This window comes from Pyrgilauda ruficollis, unplaced genomic scaffold (genome assembly GCF_017590135.1).
Source record: "Pyrgilauda ruficollis isolate IOZ18807 unplaced genomic scaffold, ASM1759013v1 scaffold60, whole genome shotgun sequence".
Classification (NCBI taxonomy): Eukaryota; Metazoa; Chordata; class Aves; order Passeriformes; family Passeridae; genus Pyrgilauda; species Pyrgilauda ruficollis.
Window position 1 is genome coordinate 2,539,541 of NW_024527711.1, and position 22,990 is coordinate 2,562,530.

Genomic DNA, 22,990 nt, shown 5'->3' on the forward strand with positions numbered 1-22,990 from the left:
AGAGAGGGAGATACCAAACCCTGTCCTGTTCCACTGGTGCGAATCTAGATTTACAGATATGATAGCAGAGTTTTGTTCCACTCATCCAATTCTCATTTTAAGGAGGTTTGGTCTACCAGAAGCTGTAGCCTCAAACTCAAGAAGCCATTTAACTCCTAATTGCTGGAAGCAGGAAAGATATTCCAAGGGAAATATTACTCTGTACTCTTACCACACCTTATCTCTAAGTATCAACCATGGACCTCTACCATCTGCAGAGGTACAGAGGTCCTTTGGGATTTTTGTTCTCTCTCCTGCGGCTAGCTGTAAGTTTTATGAACCATTTAAAGTGCGTGAGTCTGCTAACGCCAAATGTGACTAAATTTACTTTTTAGCAGGCAGACCTGGGCTGAGCTTACAATCAAACTCTTCACAGTGCAGAGATACAACAGATCAGCACACTCAGTTCTGTTTTACAGTAGCAGGACAAATCCAGGCAGACCACAAATTCTGTTATTCACCTTTTTAGTGAGACCAATATTTAAATAGCATGGTATGTGCTTTCTCTTACACATTCATCCCGTAGCAGAGACCAGCATAGGATGACAGCAGAGGTTAGAAGTGTCTGACAGTGAATAATTTCTAAATTCTCAAGTGAGGTTTTACATGACTGAGTTCCCTGTAACAGCAGATGACTGGGTTCCCTCTTCTGAGGTTTATCCCCCATCCTTTAACCCAGCATTGCCATTCTGCTACAGTCATGACATTTAAATATTTTTAGGTGGCTAACCAGTGTTAGAAATCACAGTTCTTCACTCATGACTGGCTTTTTCTGATTACCTATTCTGCACGGATAAACAGTTTAAAAGTAGTAAATGTTTATCCAAATAGAAATATCCCTAAGTACCTCAGAAATAAGGACATGGCAGGGAAGAAGAAAATGTGAGAGCTGTTCTGTGGGTGAAAAGAGAGCACCAAAACATGGAAGAGCACTTCCTTACCCATCCTTCCACTCCCAAAATATTTCAAGACCCAGACTTCTCTCAGAAAATCTGACACTGTTGGCAGAGAAGGGAGTAACACAGTAGTCGGACTGAGAGGCAGGTGGCACACTAAAAAAGAACAGGAGTGAACACTTGCAGGTTTACATTAACTGGAGAGAGGGACAGAGAGTTATTTATGCAGCAGAGATAAGTACAACTGGGGTAAACTCAGGAGCTGACACCAGAGGCATGAAAAAGGAGATACTGAAATCTATGTATAAAAATACATATACATAATATATACTTGTGGGAGGAAAAGCTTCAACTTTCCTGTGGTTTTGCTTTTTCTTTCATTCTACAGCATCCTATTTTAGATGTTTCCACCATACATTATAAAGATTCAGATGAATAGAGAATGTGTAGCCTCTAAATGAAGCTGCCCTGAAACTCAGCTCTGAGCAAAGACAGTGATATTGGAGCAACTTGCAGATCTGACAGCTCCTGCGGACTGTCACTGTCTCCTTGCTTCTCAGCCAGAGCCCAGCTCACAAAATAACCCAGCAAAGGGGTGGCCCAGGACACCAAACCGATGTAGAAAAACCCTCTTCTGAAGTTACACTTGTGATGGTGAAGATTTGTAAATGTCCCTTTCCCTTTCCACAGAGGAGTAATATTTTGTTCTGTTGTTGACGGTTCTGTTACAAAGTCCAAAGGTTGCTTCAAGAGCTGACCAGTTGCATGGCCCAGAAAAGTACAAAGATGTGATATTATGCATGGACTATTAGCTTTATTAGGGGTTAATTTGGTTAATTACCCTCAGTGCACCACTTGTTCCAGAGCTGATATGCTCAGTGTACCCCCACACAATGCAATCATATTCTCCACCTCTCTGCTTCTCACCCTTGTTTTTAAAATGGGAATAACAGCTTTTCTCAACTTCTTCACAAGGATCTTGTGAAAACAAATTAACATGCTGAGATGCTCAGACACTGAGGAAATCCAGTGATGCATCCAAGGTAGGAGAGATGGCCCTACTGTGGATTACATGAATAGGTACTGTTAGAATGACTGACAGGATGCGCCTGAATCCATAATTAATGCTAAACCCCTCAAGAAAATATTTATCCCTGTGACTTCACATAAGATGATGAGTCTTGATGCAAAAAAGGCAGATGTCCACCAAGAAAAATTCATGCAGGGTCACTGACACAGAGAGATGGATACTGAAGCTCCAAGAGTCACCAACAAACAGGGTTAAGCACCTTTGGGTTTTGGCAAGACTCAAATCCCAGGAAGGGATGATAGAATTCAGTCTGTTTGCATGGATAATTAAAGCTCTGGTTTTCAAAACCCTGAAAACAAAGTACATTTAGACCTATAATTCACAGTCTTCCTGTGACATGTAACAGCTTATCAATTATATGTTTTACAGGAAATTTGTATTCCCTGCTTCCTTAGAGAGCCCAGACAAACAAATAAAGCAAACAAATCTTAATTTGCATCTGTTCACAACTGAAAAAAAAAGTTTCAAACAGCAAAGAAATGAGTACTCTGCAGGGAAGAGTAATTTCTATCAGCATTCAAAGAAGCTTCTTACATTCATTTCTTGTGAAATGCCTGTGCAAAAGCTCCCTGATATATAAGCTGTCCCAGTCCCAGGGCAGGATTCCCATGCTTATTTAGAGTGGCATATGAATGATACCAACAGGGTCAAAGGGAAGACCCCCAAGCACTTCACAGGAGACAGTCAGAACTTTACAGGAATAAATCTTTGCAGAACACATTTGCTAATATGGCTGTTTGTAGCTATTTATGTGATAAAGAGAGACTTTTAGGTTCCCAGAGCCCTTTAAGTGCAAATGACATTATACAGTATGTATGTACTGAATGAAAAATAGGACTTGCAATCTAAAAGTACCAATGAAAATGCCACTAAAACATATGGTCTACTATGTTAAACAGATTTTTTTTTCAAGGTATTAAGGAAAAAGGCATTAGGTATAATACCAGATTCTGAGATGTTGTAATAACTTTACACAGCTTGGGCTGTGCCCAGATCCAATCCTGTTTTCATTTGCATTTTGCCTGGAAGTCAGTAGCAGCTCTACCTATCTATTGATGGTAGTAAGGCTCTGCAGAGGGATCCAGACATGCTGGATTGATGGGCTGAGGCCAATTGGGTGAGATCCAACAAGGCCCAGTGCTGGGTTCAGCACTTGGGTCACAACAACTCCATGCTAAAGGCTGGGGGCAGAACAGCCAGAATCCTGCCCAGCTGAAAGGACCCTAAGGGTGCCGGTCAACAGCAGCTGAACATGAGCCAGCATGTCCCCAGGTGGCCAAGAAGGCCAATGACAACTGGTCTGGATCAGCAATGGTGTGGCCAGCAGGACGAGGGCAGTGATTGTCCTCTGTACTGAGCACTGGCGAGGCCTCACCTCAAATCCTGTGTCCAGTTCTGGGCCCCTCACTGCATTGAGGGGCTGGAGCGTGTCCAGAGAAGGGCAACGGAGCTGGGGAAGGGTTTGGAGCACAAGTTATGAGGAACAGCTGAGGAAGTCAAGGGTGTTTAGTTTGGAGAAAAAGAGGCTGAGCTGGGACCTTCTTGTTCTCTTCAACTGCCTGAAAGGAGGTTGTAGACAGGTGGAAATCAACCTCTTCCCACAAGTAGCAAGTCAAAGAATGTGAGGGAATGGATGTAAGATGCACCTGGGGAGTCAGGATAGTAGGAAAAATTTATTCACTGAAAAGATGGACAGACATTTAAACAAGCTGCCCAGGGAAGTGGTGGAATCACCACTTTTGGAGCTGCTCAAAAGGCATGCAGATGACTTGGTGACTTGGTTTAGTGGTGAGCAGTGCTGGGTTAACTGTTGGACTCCATAATTTCAGAGGTCTTTTCCAAGCTTAATGATTCTACAGTTCCAAAAGGATAACTATAATGAAATGTGTGTTTGGAGTATCTACCTGTGCATCTGTTGTACATCAACTCTTTCCCACAGACTTGGGCAACACTGAGAAAACCACAGGATACACCTTCAGTTCAGACACTGTGTCAGAGCTGGCTGCCCAGGTCTCCTGTATCACTAGTCAAGAGAAACACAGCCTTCCATGACCCAGTCCATGCATACCAGTGTAAAGCTGAACTGTCCCTCAAAAGTGTTTATATCTCTTCAACGACATAAATCTGGACAGATGATTTTCACTGTCATCATCACTACCAAATGCTGCTGAGCAAGGCACAGTTTCTATCTTTTTTCTGCCACAACTACTTCTCCCACAAGTTTCTTCTATGAATTTTTACTCCAGCATGAGGCAAAGTGAGGCTGCTTGCTAACATACAGTGAGATACCATGATAGGAGTTACTGACCTCTAAGGAAGAGTCCTACTCTTCCAGTTGAGCTCCCTTTCACCTGCTGGCCACACACACGTACACTTGTTTCAGTTATATGCTCAATTTCTTTGGTTTCCTACAACAAAAATATTAGATCACTGCTTCATTTTACACTGCAGCACATATAAGAGAAAAATAATGAAAACAAATTTCCTGACTTTACTGGGGACTAGAAGCATATCTAAGCAGTCAAAATAGCCATTTTTTCTGGTTATTGCATATTGTAAATAAAGAGCAGAGACAACTTGGGGTTTGTGTATATTGCCATAAACACAGAAAGTTTGACTCACTCATGTTTGACCTGAGCACGGAATTCCCCATGTCAGGAGAGTGTGACTTTTGAGTAGCAATATCTCTGGTATATAACCCCCAAGCTATGTGTAGCCTATCACAAAAACTATACTCAAACAGTGCTTTCCCTCTGGGAATAATAAATAATAAATACTGTAGAAATTGGATGTGCACATTGGTTTTAAACTTCAGTAACACTGTCAAAATGTTGCCTGGCTAAATGAGCACTTAAAACAGAATTTTAAAATAGTGTCCACAAGAAAATTAATTGTTGCTTCATTTTTTTTTTTTTGCTCATCAACCTCATAAGCTGCAATGATTTTAAGTAGTTAAATCTATATTTGCTTTTCCATAAAAGTACCTTTAAGTAATTGTTCTCATAGAGATCAATACTAGGTTTCAGCTTAAACAAAATTTCTATAACCAAGTTAGAAATATTTTGCTCTAAATTATGCACTGCTACCCTTCTGTGACTGGGACTGCAGAAACATCCTGGTGCTTTCCATAAAACAAAGAAAGCAATAAATACAGCAAATATCCTATACATAATGTGTGCTTAATGAGATTACTCATTGCAAATAACTCTTGCAAAATGTTTCCTGATGATGGTGTCAAGCAGCTATGTGGGTCAGTCTGCAGATAATGGTTTTGAGCAGCTTAATGTTTATCATAAAGATTTTTAAATGTATTATTAACTTATCTTCGGGATTTCTGAGCTTGTTTTGCAGTTTGAAACTCTTCCCTAGTTTTACTGGGAACTGCAATGGGATGAAGGACCATATATGTTATAAATTAGGTATATATATATTTCTTTACCAAAGGGCTATTGCCATTTTAAGAAATCTTCTATCCCACTTCTTCCTTTCTATTTGATAAAATAGTGGAGTAAATGGCTTTGTTTGCCTTATCTCTCTCCAAATTTGCCCCTAAGCCTAATCCCTTCTGTTTACAGCTACTCTGGTAGCCTATGCCTCTATCTACCCAAGCATGAAGCATTTGCTGCCCTGCTGGGATGTGTTGTGGTTTACTGTTAATCCAACACTACCTTAGCCTAGTAAGCCTAATTTTCCCCACTGAATCCGTAAATCAGATTACAGGAGAGAATCTCCAGCACCTCCAGCTACTGCCAACAACAACAGGAACAGCATGTTTTTCCCTAGGGAAGGCTAGGGAGGGGTGGTGAAAACAAGAAGGAAGATTCAGACAGCTATCCAAGGGGAAGGGGGATTTAAGTGACTATTTTAAAAAGCATCTTCATATCTGGCAGTTGGTAACAGACTCAGCATTGCAGGGTACATACAGACTTTTTTAACCATGCCTTTTAAAGAACTGGACAATAAACTGCATTGAGCACTGGGCAAGGAGAGGTACAGGAGACTTAGGAATGAAGAAGATCTGCAGGAATATAGAGACCTAGCAGAAATATGCATGACATTACTTTAATACCTCCTTTAAAAATAAAGCTGGGTTTTAGCACTCAGAATTTTCCATTGCCATCAAATACTGAGGTGAAAGACAGAAGCACTATATTAATAGCTCTGTTCTCAAATATTTCAGTTTATCCACTAAAAGCATTCACCACCACCTGGATTGTGAGTGAAATTTATTAGCCAACAGGGGTTTAATAGAAAAAGACTTAAAGCTCAGACAGTCCCTGCAAAATGCATTTCTTGGAGTGCAGGGCAATCTGTTTATTTTATAGAGCACATCTACACAGGAGAGGATGGGACATGGTTAGGAGGCACAATGCTAGTCTCAGGAGAGAGCTGACTCCTGCCAAACAGAGACTTCTATTTGTTTTGTGTTTAACAAAAGCAAGACTCATTTCAGAAACAATTCTTCCAGGCTCATAGCCCTAGACCAAATCAGAATATGCATGTTTTAATATGTTTCTGTTTGGCTCCACATCATGTCAGAACATTCTTTACATAGAGCACAACAACTAAAACTAACTTGCATCTTCCAAGTCATCTTCCAAAAGTAAAAATTTCTTTAAAATAACTCCTGTGAAATCAAACTCAGTACAAAAACCTTGATTTGTTTAAACCAGGAATGTTTGTGGGTTAACTCTCCTATCAGGCAGGCTAAATTCAGAATTGTGCAGGGCATTAGTGCATTCCTGTTCCTCCAGTGTTCCCAATAAACCAGGAAAAGAAAAACAGGAGTAACTATATGCTCTGCATATAGATCTATCCCATGTAAATAAAACAAGAACATATGCGGGTTCAAAGAGGAGTGATACTTGCTCTCCTTGTTCTATGAATATAGGAAAATCAAGGGGCAGAAAGTTCAGCTGCAGAGTTCAAAAGGTTCAGCTGGGAGTTCAGCTGCAGAGCAACCTGGCACCTAAGTAAATCTGCAGTCCCATGAGCCATGGCAGCAGGTACAGTGGCTGCATTTACCCTGCAAGGACCTTCTTTAGGTTCACCTTCCCTTAAAGTCACTGTTCCCCTCTTCACAATGAGGGGGCAGCTGATGCTGAATGAGGCTCTGCCTAAGGCATGTGCCAGATCCTTTCTCTTTTGTGCTCACACCCCTTTTACTGCTTCTTCCTGCTGCTTCTCCATGGCAAATGATGCCCAAAAGGGATTTTTCCATGGGCTAGAACAGGGCCAAAGAGCTCTGCTGAAAATGCAGCAGGGAAATGCAGAGGGATCGTATATATGCTGCAGGGTGAGCTAAGGTGAATGCTTATGCTGAATGCCAAGCTCAAGGAAAGCTGTCAAGTGGGCTAGAAGGAAAGACAGCCCCAAATGTTTTTGCAACACAGGTGCAGCTTCTGACACTTCATTATTTTTACATAATGGATCTAGCTAGCGAGCAGCCACAGAGATAGGGAGGTGTAGTATGATAGAGAGCAGTACAGTGAACTCTTTTTGCAGCATTTTATAATCAAACACTACAATCCTTTGGAAGACATGACTAAAAGTGCAAGTGCAGACAAAGCCACCCTTAGGTAATTCCCTTGATTAAAACTCTCATACTCAAAATGAATCTAATTAAGGACATTGTGAAGGCACAGAAAGTCAGTATGCACTTATGGCCTCTTTTGCAGATGGTGAGTTGCCAAACAGAATTGAGAATCTTAACTGCAAGAACCATCAACAAATTCACACAGGATGGTAAATTAAGGATGGCAAAATTCAGACTGTTAGATAACAGCAATGCTGCCAGATTTCCTGGTTCTTGCATTAGATGCAAAAGGCACTCCCAAGAGAGGACACAGTGCTTTTTATAAAAATGATGAAAAAGGAGAGCCCAGACACATGCCATCCTCAGTGACACAGACAGCACAATTGATGAAACAGGCTACCTTTTCTAGCAGTTTGTTTTTCCTTCATTGTTCGACACTGTTCCCTCCACCACTGTTGAGAGACATCCAAACACATGCTGTCGTCATCTAATAGAGTTGTCACAACTGGCCAGATGTCTGGGTTTTTTTTTCCCCTAAAAGGCTTTTATAGGAGGTAATATGCTTTGATGTGTCACTAGCAGTTTTCATTTCATTAATCAGCTTTCTATCAAAATGCTGATGTCTCACAGATATTTTTCTGTGATAAAGGCAAGTCAGCTAAAAAACACTGTTGAAAAAAAGATAGGGAAAAATATCGACCACTAGAAGTTAATTTCTGTCTGATTTAATTTTCTCCAACTGTCTGCATTAGTCTCCCAGGAAAATAAGTCTACTCAAGTATAGTAAAATGTGCCTATAAATATGTGATACGGATAAGACAGACAGAAAAATCTGTTTGGCTGTGTAGAATATTGTTTGATAAAAAAGAAGCAGAAGGTACTTGGGAATTACAATTTATTTACCTTCACTCCATTCAGCTTCTATAATCAAGAAAAAAATACAGATAATAACAACCTTCAAGTAGGCAATTACCTCAAGGACCACATGTGGTACTCTAGAATCAAAAAATAGCAACCAAGTGACTGGTTGACATATATTCTAATAGAAAGTTGGGTTGTTTTTTTTTCAGACACTCAGAATTGTCTGGATTAGAAAAGACCACAAAAGACCATCTAATCCCACCCACAGGCAGGAATGCCTTTCACTAGAGCAGGATGCCCAAAGTCTCATCCAGCCTAATCTTGAGCACTTCCAGGCATGAAGTATCCACAGCTTCTCTGGACAACCCATTTCAATGTCTCACCAACCTCATAGTAAAGAATCCCTTTTTTATGTACAATCTAACTCTACTGTCTTTCAGCTTAAAAATATGACCCCTTGTCCTGTCATTAAAGATCCTATTTAAAAGTTTGTTCCTGTCTTCCTTATAAGCCTCCTTTAAATGGGGAAAGGCCACAATAACGCCTCTCTTCTCCAAGGTGAACAGACCCTGTCTTTGCTGAAGAAATGCTCCAGACTTCTGACCATTTCCTTGGCCTTCTCTAGACCTGCTCTAACAGATCCACATCCTTCTTATGCTGGGATCCCAGATCTGGACACAGCACTCCAGGTGGGGTCTCATCACAGCAGAGCTGAGGGACAGAATCCCCTCCCTCACCCTGCTGGCCACACTACTTTCGATGAAACCCAGGATACAATTGGCTTTCTGGGCTGGGAGTGCACAGTGCCAGTTCATGCCCAGTTTTTTATCCACCAGTACCCCCAATTCCTTCTTCTCCGGGCTGCTCTCAATTAATTTATCTCACATCTCACAGTATGTGCTGACACTCAGGTGCAGCACCTTGCACTTGGCCTTGTTAAACTTAATGAGGTTCCCACTGGTGCATGTCTCCAGCCTGTGAAAGTCCCTCTGGATGGCATCGCCTCCCTCCAGGACAACAACTGCACCATTCAGCTTGGTGTTATCTGCAAATTTGATGGAGGTACACTAAATCCCACTATGTTGTTGATTAAGATATTAACTAGTATTGGTCCCAGAACCAGTTTCCACTCTAACAGTTTTTAAAAAATAACACTTGAAGTTATTCTGATCTTAGACAATTCTCATGCTTAACAAAAGAAAGTTAAATTCTCAGTATACCATTTTTGTGACACTGTATTGGCTAGGCATTCACAGATACCTAACAAGAGACAAGTAAAGAATACCCAAACCCTTATTTTTCATGGTTTAAGAAACAAGAATCCTAAAAAATGCCCAAGGCATAGTGTTAAGCCACTATGTAAAAAGTCAGGTCATGATGTTGCATTGAGTGCAACTGCTCTTGATTTGCTACAAACGTCCAGCCCAGTTCCAGTTCTCAATGCCTCACACTACCATTCTTTTGCTCATTCTGCAGCCCTCTTAATACAAACACAAAACAACATAAACCACATCACAGTCAGTCCAAAGTCTTTGAAAATAGAAACTAATGAATGAGTTAATAAGTTACTGGCCTAGATCCTCACCTGGTAAAAGACTGGGTAGCTCAACTGTTCAATCGATATTTTTAAGCGGGTCTCATTATACAGATAAACAATAACATAAATAATTTTAACATAATATAAAGACAATCAAAAGACAATCAAAACCCCAGAGCTTACAATCACTTGCAAGATTAGTGAGAGACTGAGGGAGAGTGACAACTTGAATTTGTTTCTCATTCATCTACTCATAAAAGGTGACAAGTTGATAGCTGTAGACCAGCATCATGCTGTGGTCCAGAGCCAACGGAAATGTCAGTGAAATCCTGCCAATTCCTTAGGTGCCATAAATCATCATAGCTCTATTAGTCAGCCCTCTAACTTCCAACACCCAAAGATTTGGCTCTATCTACAATGCATGCTCAGACAAGATATAAATCAAAGCAGTGTCAACTTGACCGCAGTTCAGTTTTTTCCTTCTCAAATATTACTCTGTCTTTGATAGTTAAAAGCAAATCCAACTGAAGTCATCTAATTTGCAGCAGGAGGAAAGCATTTACAGCAGAAATTTCCTATAAACTCAGCAGACCAAGTTTTACTCATTATCCATCATCCCAAAAGCTGTTGTTACCTATGCTGGGCAAATTCCCACTTAATAGTCCATAAAGCACTTGGAATCATCAGTCTTTCTTCCGTGAGAATGTGGAAAAGGAAAGATGCATCTCCCCTTTCCTGCATCACCACCTGGATCTGGATGACTCCCAGCTGGGGCCCAGTTACAGAAATCAACAGTAACTCCGCACTCCATCATCAGCCTATACCACGCTTGTCACCAATCCCCACTGCTCCAAGTTGAATGCATTAAATTCCTTAAGAGTCTGAACCTCTGGAGAAGCACTGCTAAGCCACAACACAACATATCAACAGTTTAGGCTTCCCAATGAGCTTGGTCTAGACTTAGGACTCGTTACTGTTCTTTCTCAAATGCATTAATTATGGAAACTTTACCTGCCCAGGGCTGCTCCAAGCACAGAAACTTACCATTCAGTCCCTCAAATCTTTGTATTAAAAGACTCAAACTTACGGCAGAGTGCTGAATGGGTATCCAGGCAGGTGTTTCGACTGAGCATTTGTGAGATGGGCATCTGCCATGGCTCTGCTGCAAATAAGTGAAAAGGGCATTATACACAACACAGTACGTGCTGCAATCGCTAGGCGCAATGTGCTCAATTTCATAGGGAGCATCTAGCAGTTTGCTCGCAGTCATCACACCTCACAAAGTCATTTTCCACTGTCATGTAGGAAGAATAATCTGCAGTTTGCAGGACCAAAAAGGCCTCATCAGTTGTCTATTAATTTTGCATTGAAGTTCTGGGCTATGTGGATGGAAATACATCCACTCTCAACCCCATCTGCCTTCCCTCCACAGTGGAGCATTCAGAGAACGGCGGAGCATTAGTCAGCAGGTAGACGTTGGCTTTTCTCCCCCATTTCATGACAGGCTGCAATTTTTCCATGATGTCCTCTTTGAATCAATGAGAGATGCAGTCTGAAACACCCATCAGGGCTATTTTCTAGGAAGAGTAAGTATGCCCCAAATTTTTAGGGCACATTTTTTTTTCTGATCAGAATGCTCTCCTTGCTCCCCAGGTGGGTCCCTGGAGAACCTGAGCAAGTACTCAAGACTCCTGCAGTTCCCTGAAACTTTGCAGAACAAAAGGAGTGAGGGGTTAATTTAAAGTCTAACACTCCACATGGCAGTGCAAGATGCAACCATCAGGCCTTCAGGCTGATCTTCCTGTAATTTCCCTTGCATCTGCTGTGATTCAATTACATTTCAGCCAAGGTCTGGAGCCCATCAGAATGAATTGCACAGCAGATTGGGTCAGAGTCCCTGAAGAAAAGTTCAGAATAAATTCTGGTATCTGCCACCATTACTCTCAGCATTTCACATAAGAGTCAAGCTATTATTTAGCTCCCTGAATTGGGGGACTCTTGTAACCAGATATTTTCCTGAAGCTAGTAGTAGTATGGAAAAAAAAAAAAAAAGATTTCTTCTTTTTATTTTCATTTAAGCTTGATATATCACAAGAAGCTACATTGAACCTTTCTCTTCCCCATGCTGAGAGTAAAGGAGAGAAACCTCTGCAAACACTAATGATTAGATTTCACACAATTTTCAGTTTTGAGTCTAATTTAAAAACTACCAGTGCTATGTTCTTTATCTCCAAAAAGTTAACATTTGTAAAGCAGCACAGTACTACTTTTACAAGCCTAAAAAAAAAAAAAAAAAAGTGACTATCAGATTAAACTTTATATACTCCAAAACTTAAAACTGGTTATCTTTAACATTTTCAATTAGACAATTTCAAGAAATATTTAGAAAAACAGCTAGCAAGCAAGAATCATTGTATTTTTAGATGAGAGTTTAGAAAGTCCTGTTTAAAAGGATTTGAAAAAGTCACTGCTATCATGGCACCAGAATCCTGCAGGTCTATGTTATCTCCTGTAAGGAAGGGATGAATGCAACAGCAAACAGTGTAATCCTATCAAAACAATAAAACTATAAATTCATTCTTATTTTAAAAAACGACATGAAACACTAGTAATTATTTTTTACTTTTACAATTGTACACTTTCATTCTTTATTCCAAGGCAAGTTAAAGGCAAGGCAATTAATAATGTGCTTTGAACTGAACACATTTTTCTGATTGAAAAGCCTGATCTCACAAAGGAAACTATGTATAACTTTGTCAGGAGACTCCTCAAAAAGACTCCTCACATTTTTAAGAGGACACTTTTGCAAAATAAAAGCTCCAAATCTCATAGCAGGAGGGACTTTTTCTCTTCAAGTACTCTTGTCTTTGAGATTCATACCTAAATTGTCCCAAGGCCTAGAATCCCCTGGCACTTGTGCATATTCAAAGGTCAAAGAGACAGCAGTAACTGGGAATTGCTCAGAGGCAGCAGTTCTACAAAGTTCCCCATTTTTCAGGGCAAGAGCTGTGCTGGCTGTTCCTCTGGGATGTAGGGTGACCTGCAGTGTTTGGCCTTTCACAGCTGGATGTTTGAATTACTGTGCTGGTAACATGACATTGCACTGGTACTGTCTGAGAAATGCATGCAGTTCAAGGGCAAGGACTGAACACTTTTCTTCTACAGCTTTCTGGGGATTTGGGGTTAGATTCTTTTTTTAAAATTATAGCTTATTTCTTATTTGAATGATCACTTCTTTTTGTCTTGTGTAAAAACTAATGCTTTTCACACCTTTCATATCATAGACCCACACCTAGTTGAAACAAGTCTTAGATAAAAGTTTGTATATCAGCTGCTGGTAACACTTTTCTTTCTAAATGCTCAGGGCTTTTTAATAGCCAAAAGCTCCAACATGTCACATCTAGAGAAGTGAATTTTAAAAAATAGCCAAAAAGTCAACACTACATAAAGTATTCTGCAGGCATAGGCAATACAAGTAAGCATAGGAATAAATACATTGGCAAATATTTAGAGGCTGTAGAAGGAATTAATTCAATTTGATTATTACTGCTAACATTTTCCTCAGCTTAGGAGTTTGGTAAGCAAAAACACTACAGACCTTGGCCCACCACTACACTGAAAAGGTAAAAATCTCAAAAGTGATGAGAATCCATAGTTTAAAACGACCTTTCTTCAGACAGCCTTCAAGGGAGGACAGAAGAACCTCTAGTTTGTTTTTCATGTTTGCTAATAGTGGTATGCAAATATACCTTGCCCTGCTGTTTGGGAGAATATGTTCTAATAAAAGTTTTCTCCTTCTTTAATGAAAAGACAGGAGCTGTTTCTCCATAGCTCACGAATGAGTGATTTCCAGATTCTTGCTTTACTCCCTTTCTTTGAGGATACTCAGCCTCCTGCACTGAGCTTCACCCTTGAGACAGCTCCAACACAGTGACAGACAGAGCCATCCAGGCAGAGACTTTATCACAGCTTACTGAAATCAAAGCCTTCAAATCACACAATAAAATCTTCAGCTTGTGTTATTTTCATATAAAGAGACCTTGGGACACAAAAGAATAATTTCATTCTCATTGCTGAATTCAGCATCGTTCACAGCTTTTTTTTCTGGGTTGACACTTCAAACACTTGATAAATTGCATAGCAATGATACAGTCAGGAAGCAATGAAGCGATGACCAAAGTCAGACAGAGATGCTACCCCCACATTCATCTAGAGACAGTGCAGTTTCTTCTCTGGAGGCCCTGACACATGTAATTCCCAAACTTACAGGTTTATCAAACCTCCAGAAATGCAAACCCCAGGGGTAACCAGCAGACGCCAGAAAGGCACCAATCTCAGAAAACAAAAAACAAGGCTGCAAGCCCTTCAAAGTCCATGCACAACATCTCCCTTCCTAGCAAGCAACCCTTAAGCAAGCTTCTTTCTTACATGCTTTTCTCAGTCAGGTGTTAAAATAACTGACTGCTACCAGCACTATTTAGGAACATCAGTGTAATGTATTTGGAAATGCATTAACACAATGCAGAGCGGTAGCGCATCAGTGCCCACAGCAATTTTGCAGAGGGAAAAAACTGCACACTGAATATTGAACTAGAAGGTGAGAGCTTTGTAGCACTGCACAAGAGAGGTTTCAGGAGACAAAGATACCACTGCACCTCAGCAAGCTCTGGGGAGGATTTCTAGGAAGAACTCCTCTTTTGTGTTGAGTGACTTCAGGAGCAAGAAGGTATATCTTATTGCTACTTTCTCATAGGCAGGGAGAGATTTTTATACACATGCAATATCCATAACAATACCAAATTTGGATGGCCAAATATTAACATGATTCTGTCTGGAGACACATTCAGAGGCAGATCTTAGCTCTGAAGGAAGATGGAACAAAATCCAGAGAAGATATGAAGATATTTAGGAATATAAAGGTTCAGGGCTGTTTGAACTGCAGGACTCTCCAAGATCTGAATTAATATTCATTCTCAGAGAAGATATTGCTGATGAAAGTCAAAAGAAGTCACAGGTCATATTCCATTTGTATCCACTGAAATGGCCAGGAATACAAATACAAGAAACTGTATACAAGTCCTTGAGTGAGGTCTCTTGTAACAAAAGCATTGGCTGAAGTCTACCCCAGTGGAACATTCTCAGCTACTCCTACATCCTTCCAAATTTTCTTCTCTGATGCTCTGGAGACATGAAAATTGTAGATCTCAACTAGAGGTCTCAAGACTGAGCAAAATATAATAACACACCAGGCCATACCACTGGCCTAATGATTCACTCATAAATAACCATTCCGTTCTCCTTGACTGCACATATCTTCTCATTTTCCAGAAGTCTTGCATCAGGTGAACGGACACAGAAAGAAATTTGCACAGCAGTATCAAGCAGATTAACACAGATAAGAAGTACATGTTTATGTTGAGAATAAGAGCCACAAGACAGATCTTTTCTGCTTTTCCAGCTATGCGAAATGCATAAAAATACAGCTCACCTTGGCACTTGGAAATTATCTTCCCACCTTCACCCAGGTCTTCTATATATCAGAAAAAAGACCTGCTAAGGGATGTATAGTATAGATATATAGGCCTGCTAAGGAATATATAGATAGCTCTGCTATCATGAAGTAGCACTATTATTGAGGCAGCATCAAGCTCTCATCTCCTTTGTCTTGCTCAGTGTCTTCTTCCACTTTGCCTCACCTCTGCAGCCCTCCACTGCTGTGCAGTATCGAGCCCCAGCCATATCTGCCTGAGCTGTTAATTGAACATTTTCTGCTCTCAGTTTACAGAGCTCTTCATAGATTTATGAAAAAAAAAAAATCACCCTTCTCTTTTCTTAGCTCATAACCAGCCTCAATAAAGACATCTCTCTAAAATCACCAAATTATAATCTAATGAAATCTATTGAAAATTTCAGTTGCACTAAACAAGGTCAGTGCTCAGAAGAAATGAAGTGTCACCCACAAATGGAGATCAAAGTAATTCCCTTCCATTCCTGCTGCTGCCATAGAGACAAAGGGAGGGGGAAGAAAGGAAGAAGAAATTTAACAGACTTAATTCTTCCTGAAATTTATAATTAACTACAAGGGAAAAGGGACTATTATCACATTTCTAAAGAATAAAATAAGAAAAAGTTGAGCTTTTGACAAGATATAATTACCAGACATTACATATGCAGTGCACATTGGTTTGTTCTGTGTAATTTTCTTGGAACTCCCCCCTCCCCAAATGATTTTATTTTTCTAGAAAACACAACATGTGTCTCATCAGTTTACATTCATAATGTCTGAAATCCAAATGCTAGAGGCTCACAATAATTGTTCCAAAATTTAACATTGGTAAATAAAGATTTGAAATAAATACTCAGATACACTCCCCATCTGTCAAACATCCCTGAGCATATTTTCCAGCTAAGATAAATGGTAATCAATGAAAAGGATCTTCCTACTCTTCTAAGCCTGTGTAGTTTAGCCAGCAGCCAACCCATAGTCATCAAAACTGTCCTCAAGTACCACTTTAGAATAGACTTTACTAAATTACATGTAAATTTTATGGATTCAGCACTATTACACTTTTAGGGTCTGGCAGGAAAACACCACAGTTTGAAGTGCTCATCAGCACCTAATAATGACTATAGAAAAAGATTTTGATTTTTGCTAAATGTGAATCTCTGGGGGGGAAATCATTATGTTTCCTTTGTTTTCAGTTTGTTATAACCAAGAAATTCAGCACAAAAAAAAAAAAAAAAAAATCAGTTTGTTATAACCAGGAAATTCAGCATACCCAGTTTATGACTCCAAACTTACATACCCAGTTTATGACTCCAAACTGCAATGATTCAAAGCCTGGAGTCTTGGAAAGAAAAAACAACAAATGTTGCCCAGATCATTAACAATATGCAGGCACAAAAATGTGGGGTTTTTCTTGTTTGTTTCATATCCAGCTAAATTTAAATCAAATCCTCATGCCGTATTGCTCTCTACAGCTCTGTTAGTTTTAGTAAGATTATGCTGGTTTGTAACACCTGAGCACTGGTTAACCTCAGTATCTATCTATCAAGCTTTATAATTTCTTAATTTTGGGACTGATCTACAGCCTCTCAGCTTATCTTTCAGCAAGTCCCACAAAACAAACTGGACCTCATTCTTTTAGTATATGCCTTTTTAAGTCTCTATATTGAGTATTTTTCAGATTAACATAATCAAACAGGAGAAGGGATGGGACAACAGGCCTATGACAAAATCACCTCAGCAAAAATAAATTATTAGCTATTTGCATTAATATCAGGCCCAAATAATCAATAATTCAACTGAACCTTCTAGTGGATTCATCTGCAAAATGGGACCAGCAGCTGGCACACAGTGTGTGGACCTGCTCCTCATCTCCAGCAGATGACCTATCTCATGGACCATTCTGCCCCTCTCAGAGCATCTTAGAACTGCTTCTGCTGCCACTCTAAATCAGAGAGGCTGGAACAGCGAGGTCACCCCAGTGGTGCCATCTCCACATTTTTCCATTCTTCAGCCATGTTCTAAAAACACCCTCCAGATAACTGGGTTGGTTTTGGGAGCTAGTTTTGTAGGCTAAATGCTGAATGATGTTTTCCTTCTCACTTGGAAAATACACAGTATCCTACTGGGACACAAGACCTGCTCCTACATTTCCCAAACACATACCAGCATACTAATAACAGGGATTTTATAATTATATACTTAATGTAGTTTTGAAGTGAACTACCCAGACAAATTTTATAGCTCTCCTCTGCTTTACTCTTAACTTCATGCTACACAGTGGGGTGATGAATGTGTGGAGTGGGAGAGACCTACAGAAAAGTCCTCGCACTCCCAGTGTATAAGCAAGATGTTTATCCTTTCACTGACCACTGTAACTTCTTATTTTCCATGACCATCAAGCATATTGTGAGCTCTGATCACACATCTGTTCAGAATTTTGCCTGAAGTGCACACAGTGGTGTACCCTGTTCCATATATATGGCTGGATGAGCAGAAGAAAATAGGATAGACAGATGTTGCCGGCTCCTGGCAACCTTGTCATTCAAAAGTGTACACATGCAACTTTAGGATGGGTTAACAACATAAACAAGCTTACTGCTTTTCTTCCCAGCACCAACACAAACACAAAATAGGGGGCTTTCCTTCTGTCTTTATTTCATTGTTTTAAATGTGTGAAAACAAACCACCAACAATTTTTTCCCATTTTCCAGTCATGTGAATAATCACATTTTCAATTAATTGCTCCAGAGGGGTCAGTGACAATCAAATGAAATGTAAGACCTGTCTAGTGAGTAATCTGGTGTCAATCTCTACTTAACTGGAAGCTAACAACAAGAATCTCTAAAAAAAAGTAAAAGTTGCAGAATTTTCAATATTTTGATGTCAGGAATTTCTTCTTGCAGCTAAAAATACAAGTTCAAGCTGTGTGTTCTCCCTGGTTCTGAAGGCAAATTCTCTGTTTTACAAACTGAAAGACACAGCTCTGGGACACAGGAATCCTACTGCTGCCAGTGCTCAGTGCTGACAACTTGGATAAATTTGGATTATTTAAGTGGTGTCTCTTCTTTGTGTACATCTTCTCAAAACACAGAAGCATTCAGCTGTTAAAATCTGAGATCTTAAGCAAACCTCAAAATACAACTCCCAAACAAAGTAAGTGGCAAGCAACGCAGATAGTTCTTAGGGGCGTTACTGATGTTAAAGATACTAAACAACTAGTCTATATTGCCCAGGAAGTTTTAAAATCTGTGTCCTGAGATAAGATCTTTAGCTGGCCTTGCCATTGGCCTCCTGGGTTTTAAGCCTGCAGATTTGCCACCTCTGAGCTCTCCCTTCTCGAAACTAGTGCCAGAAAGCTTTTGGGGTTTATTTCCAGTGAAAGCTAATCACCTTTTCTATGCCACCTAATACCAAGAACTGGGGGTTCCAGGGGAGGAGCCCCTGTTCCAGTGAGGAACATTGAGCTATTTATGTTCTTTTTCACTAGTGGCAGCTCCTGTTGGATTCATGAGTCTGTAAAAGGCAGAAGGATGGAAGCAGAGCTGGTACCTACAGGAGAGGACAGCATGTTGCCTTTGACTGTTGGGAGGCACAGTGGGAATGTTCTTCCCTTTCAAAAACTCCTGGTGCTCCCGCTGGGATGGAGCCTCAACCTAAGCTTTAATTTATACTGAATTCTTTCTAATGATAAAATAATGCCACCAATTAACATGCTTTATGTGACAGTAAAGGAAAGATGTTATGCTGGGAACATGATCAATTAAAATAAATCAGGACAACCATAAGAAGCTGTCCTTGACTGATTCAGCATTTCTGTAGTCCAGTGTTCAGAAATGCATGGGGGAAAAAAAAAAAAAGGAGGAAGAATTTGTACAAATTAATACCTTAAATCTATCTTAAACATACTTTACACATTGGCTGAAAAAACATCAGTAGGACTTAAGATTTGGCAAGGTATACCAGAAATTAATTTTATTAGATGCCATCTTTTACCAGAGTTCAAAGCCAGATCTGTATATCCATTGAACATAATGTACAAGGGCACATTCACTCCACCACAACATCTATGTCATTTTCTATAATGTGAAAATACCAAAAACTCCAGACTAAATTAAATGACAAAGTGTTAAAAATGTCAACTCTGAACAGTGTTCATCTTTTGCAGTTTAAAAAGTATTTATATTTTACTCCCTTTTTATTACTTAAGATCTGAAGAATAAACTTGATGTATTTACTCCTTCTGACATCAAGATCCACTTTTTCAAGACAAAGAATGGCAATTATCTGCATAAATCAAACAAATGGCTATTCATATACGGACAATTAACAGATCTGAGGTCAAAAATGACTACACTGTTGCTCTGCAGAATTCATGCTTATCAAAATGATTTTTTTTTAAAAGAAATTTTCTGAAAAAGGTCTGCTTTATTATACTAGTGAAAATTGGCATAAACAGATAAAAAAATTTGGTGCTTTAAAGGAAGGAGAGTTACTCCAGTGAAAATAAAGCCATTAAGATAAGATTATGGACCAATACAACACTAGTCCAGCTATTTAAATATGGCACAAAGTAAGATGAGCAAATCACTAACTTCTTTGGTTTCAAGCTGTTGCAATATGAAAGTGTTCTGAAACTAGACTTTTGCCATTATTCAGCTCAATTACATATGATATTATGTTGTTTCCACATGCCTGCAAATAGAGAGCCGAGTACAATTCACATTGTATCTCATTCCAACACCAACATTGGCAGCAAAGACCAAATATCTGGAGTTGAGTATTTGAGGCTCACTCACATGCTTGATTTTCAGATCATTTCAGACAATCACTGTTAGATACAAGAGACAGAAAAGCTGAAAGGAAAAATGTGTGTAGATGGAGTTGAGAACCCTGCTCAAGGCAGCAGTAGTAGCGAGCTGGCAGTGAAGCAAAGTTTGTTATTTCCCAGAAGGCCCTGGGAAAATATTCAGTGGAAAACTTTCAGCACCAATTCATAAAATAAATAAGTGATGTCTCTTGACATATAAAAAAAAAAGGTACTGGGGCATGGTCTTTTCCAATTACACCATCTTAAAACTTGACTTATTCCCCTTGTCCCCAAATCCAATTTCTACGTACCTCCATCCCAAACTCTCTAGGCAAAGCATGGATGCAACTGCAGGTCCCCACTGCACGACAAGACACCCAGAAGTAGAGCTAATCACAGCTCTTCTTTTCAACCTTTTGAAATGGAAAACAACACTTGGGCGTGTAAAACCCAGACGTTTAGCTTGATCCTGCACCTCAGCTTTTGTTCAGCAGTGCTGCACCTCCACTGTTGAGTGCTTTTCAATGGTATTGCACCAACAGGTACCCACAAGTGCTCCTGCTCTATTCCAGGGCTGATTGAGGATATAGTCTCAGATTCAGCACAGCTTGTGGGAGCGAGGAGGACCTGGAAAGAACAGGAAGTGAATGAGGCCACAGCCTCCTCCAATTTATCCTCCTTCTGTGGCCTCATTCACCTCTTGTTCTCTTCCCATATGGGTTTCTCCACCAGCAAGATGGGAATGACAGCTGGCATCTGTTTCCATGGCTCCACTGTGCTCCATGCTCTCTGCAGTGGCCACCCACTGCCCCTCTCTGCTGCCTGTGGGTGCCCAGGGTATATCTTCCTGCCCTTCTCCATGTTACAGATGGGTGTCCCCATTCTGCCCAGCTGTGATGCAAAAAATGACAGCAGCGCTAACCCCTGCTTTGCCTTATCATTTGTGCAGCCTTCAGGTGTTCTGGCCACCCCAGGCATTTTGCAAGTCCTGTGGAAAATATGAAATTCATCAAAAGTAAGGCAGAACAGGTAGCACTGTGCTGAACCCCAAAGCTGGACATTCCCTGCTTCTTACAAACCCCACCACCACCACGTGCAAAGGCGCTGCAAACATGCGCTGAGCTGCCTGCCCTGTAGCAACAGAAAGGGAGTTCCCTTATCATTGCCCTGCCATTTAATATTAAGTTAGTTTGATAAGTTTGAAGGTGTCTCAAGGAATCATTCAGCTTATCCCTACACTAGATCTTTAGGTTGGGAAGTGTCCCTAACCCTGGTCCTTAGCCTAATTCCGCTGTTGTGGAAAAGAAACTGTCTGTATTCATGTTCGGAAGAAATTATTTAGAAGGACTGTTTCCAAACAGTCCAGCTAGATCTAAAATCAGTATAAGAGTGCTGAACTGGGACCTAGGCAATTTAATTTTTCAGGCCCAGAGAGGCAAAGTAATCTATGTTTTTTTCCCAAAAAAAAACCCCACAATAAGCCACAAGAAACTTGCATCTCTCCAATCAGAAACACCATGACTATCTAAACTACATCTGATTGGCCTCCTTAAAATCCTAGGACCCATATAATACCCCTTTCTTTATTATTCTTTAGTTTACAGAATAAACTGATAAGCTGAGAAAATATGTGCAGTATACCACGTATTCTGAAAGTGCTCTAGTTGCTAGAGTTATTAATAGACACAAGCATAGGCTAAGATAAAATATGAAATCCTTTTTGTCTTGCTAGTAAAAAATAAGTAAAAAAAAATCATTTAGGAAGTCATATAGAGACAAACTGCATAATCTACAGATAAAGAGAACAAAATGCTTGTGGAAGCAAAGCTTATTCATCACTTTATCTTGCAACCTGACACAGTACATGCTTAATCTATTTAATTACAGGAATAGAAAAATAGCAGAGAAATATGTACACAGAACAGCAATGTTTCCAGTCCTACCTTGGTCGTGACAATGCAAAGACAATCCATTCTGTAAATCTCCACAGGAGTGTATGTAAATCATAAAAATAAATCAGCAAGGGTGAGGAAAGGCTTTTGAATAGCATGAACAGAACCGGAGGCTTGAATCTGCACAGCCGGCTTTTCCAAGTGGGGCCCTCATAAGAAACTCGAGTCCTCCTCCACAATGCTAAAGGCAGTCATGATGCTCACAGGGATCAGTAAACCCACTAGAAATCGTCTCAAGCAAAACTTCCAGGTGGCTTATCAGGCTTGATTGCTGCATTGTTCAATCTGAGATCAAAATATGCTGTTGAATGGTATGCAGCCCTCTAAACGGGAAGATGAGAACCACAACAAGCACAAAAGAGCAAAAGCATCACATTTCAGCCCTAGCTCTGGTTTCACAATTCTGATCAGCTGTTTCAGTATACCCATAAGATTTCCCTTGCCAAGTCTCTCTCAGCCTCTCTCGCGCTCTCTCTCTCTCTCTCAATCTCTCTCCCTCCCGCTCTCTCCTTCCCTGTCTTTTTTTTCCTCCCCCCTTTCACTCGCTCTCTCCCTCCTCTTCCCTACTAACTCAGAGCAAGCACAAAACACACAACTATCGGGCCCATCTATCACAGTGCTGTCACTTCTCTGCCAAAACAACTGCTTTGGGTTGTAAGGGGTTTTATTAAGAGCATGATTGCTACAAACACACATTGCTGGAAGTGCATGATTGAAACATGAAGGTGTGTGTGAGAACTCGTGCGTCACAGCTACAATTGCT

At 40.2% G+C, this 22,990-nt stretch overlaps 1 protein-coding gene across 1 annotated transcript in view; it reads right to left on the reverse strand.

Moving 5' to 3' along the window:
• The window catches only part of DLG2 (discs large MAGUK scaffold protein 2), a 973,962-nt gene that overhangs the window by 796,875 nt on the left and 154,097 nt on the right, over positions 1-22,990 (reverse strand). Inside the window, exon 6 of the mRNA XM_041483662.1 lies at positions 11,047-11,121. Within this exon, the coding sequence (XP_041339596.1) occupies positions 11,047-11,121 (75 nt within the window). The remainder of the gene's footprint in view (positions 1-11,046; positions 11,122-22,990) is intronic.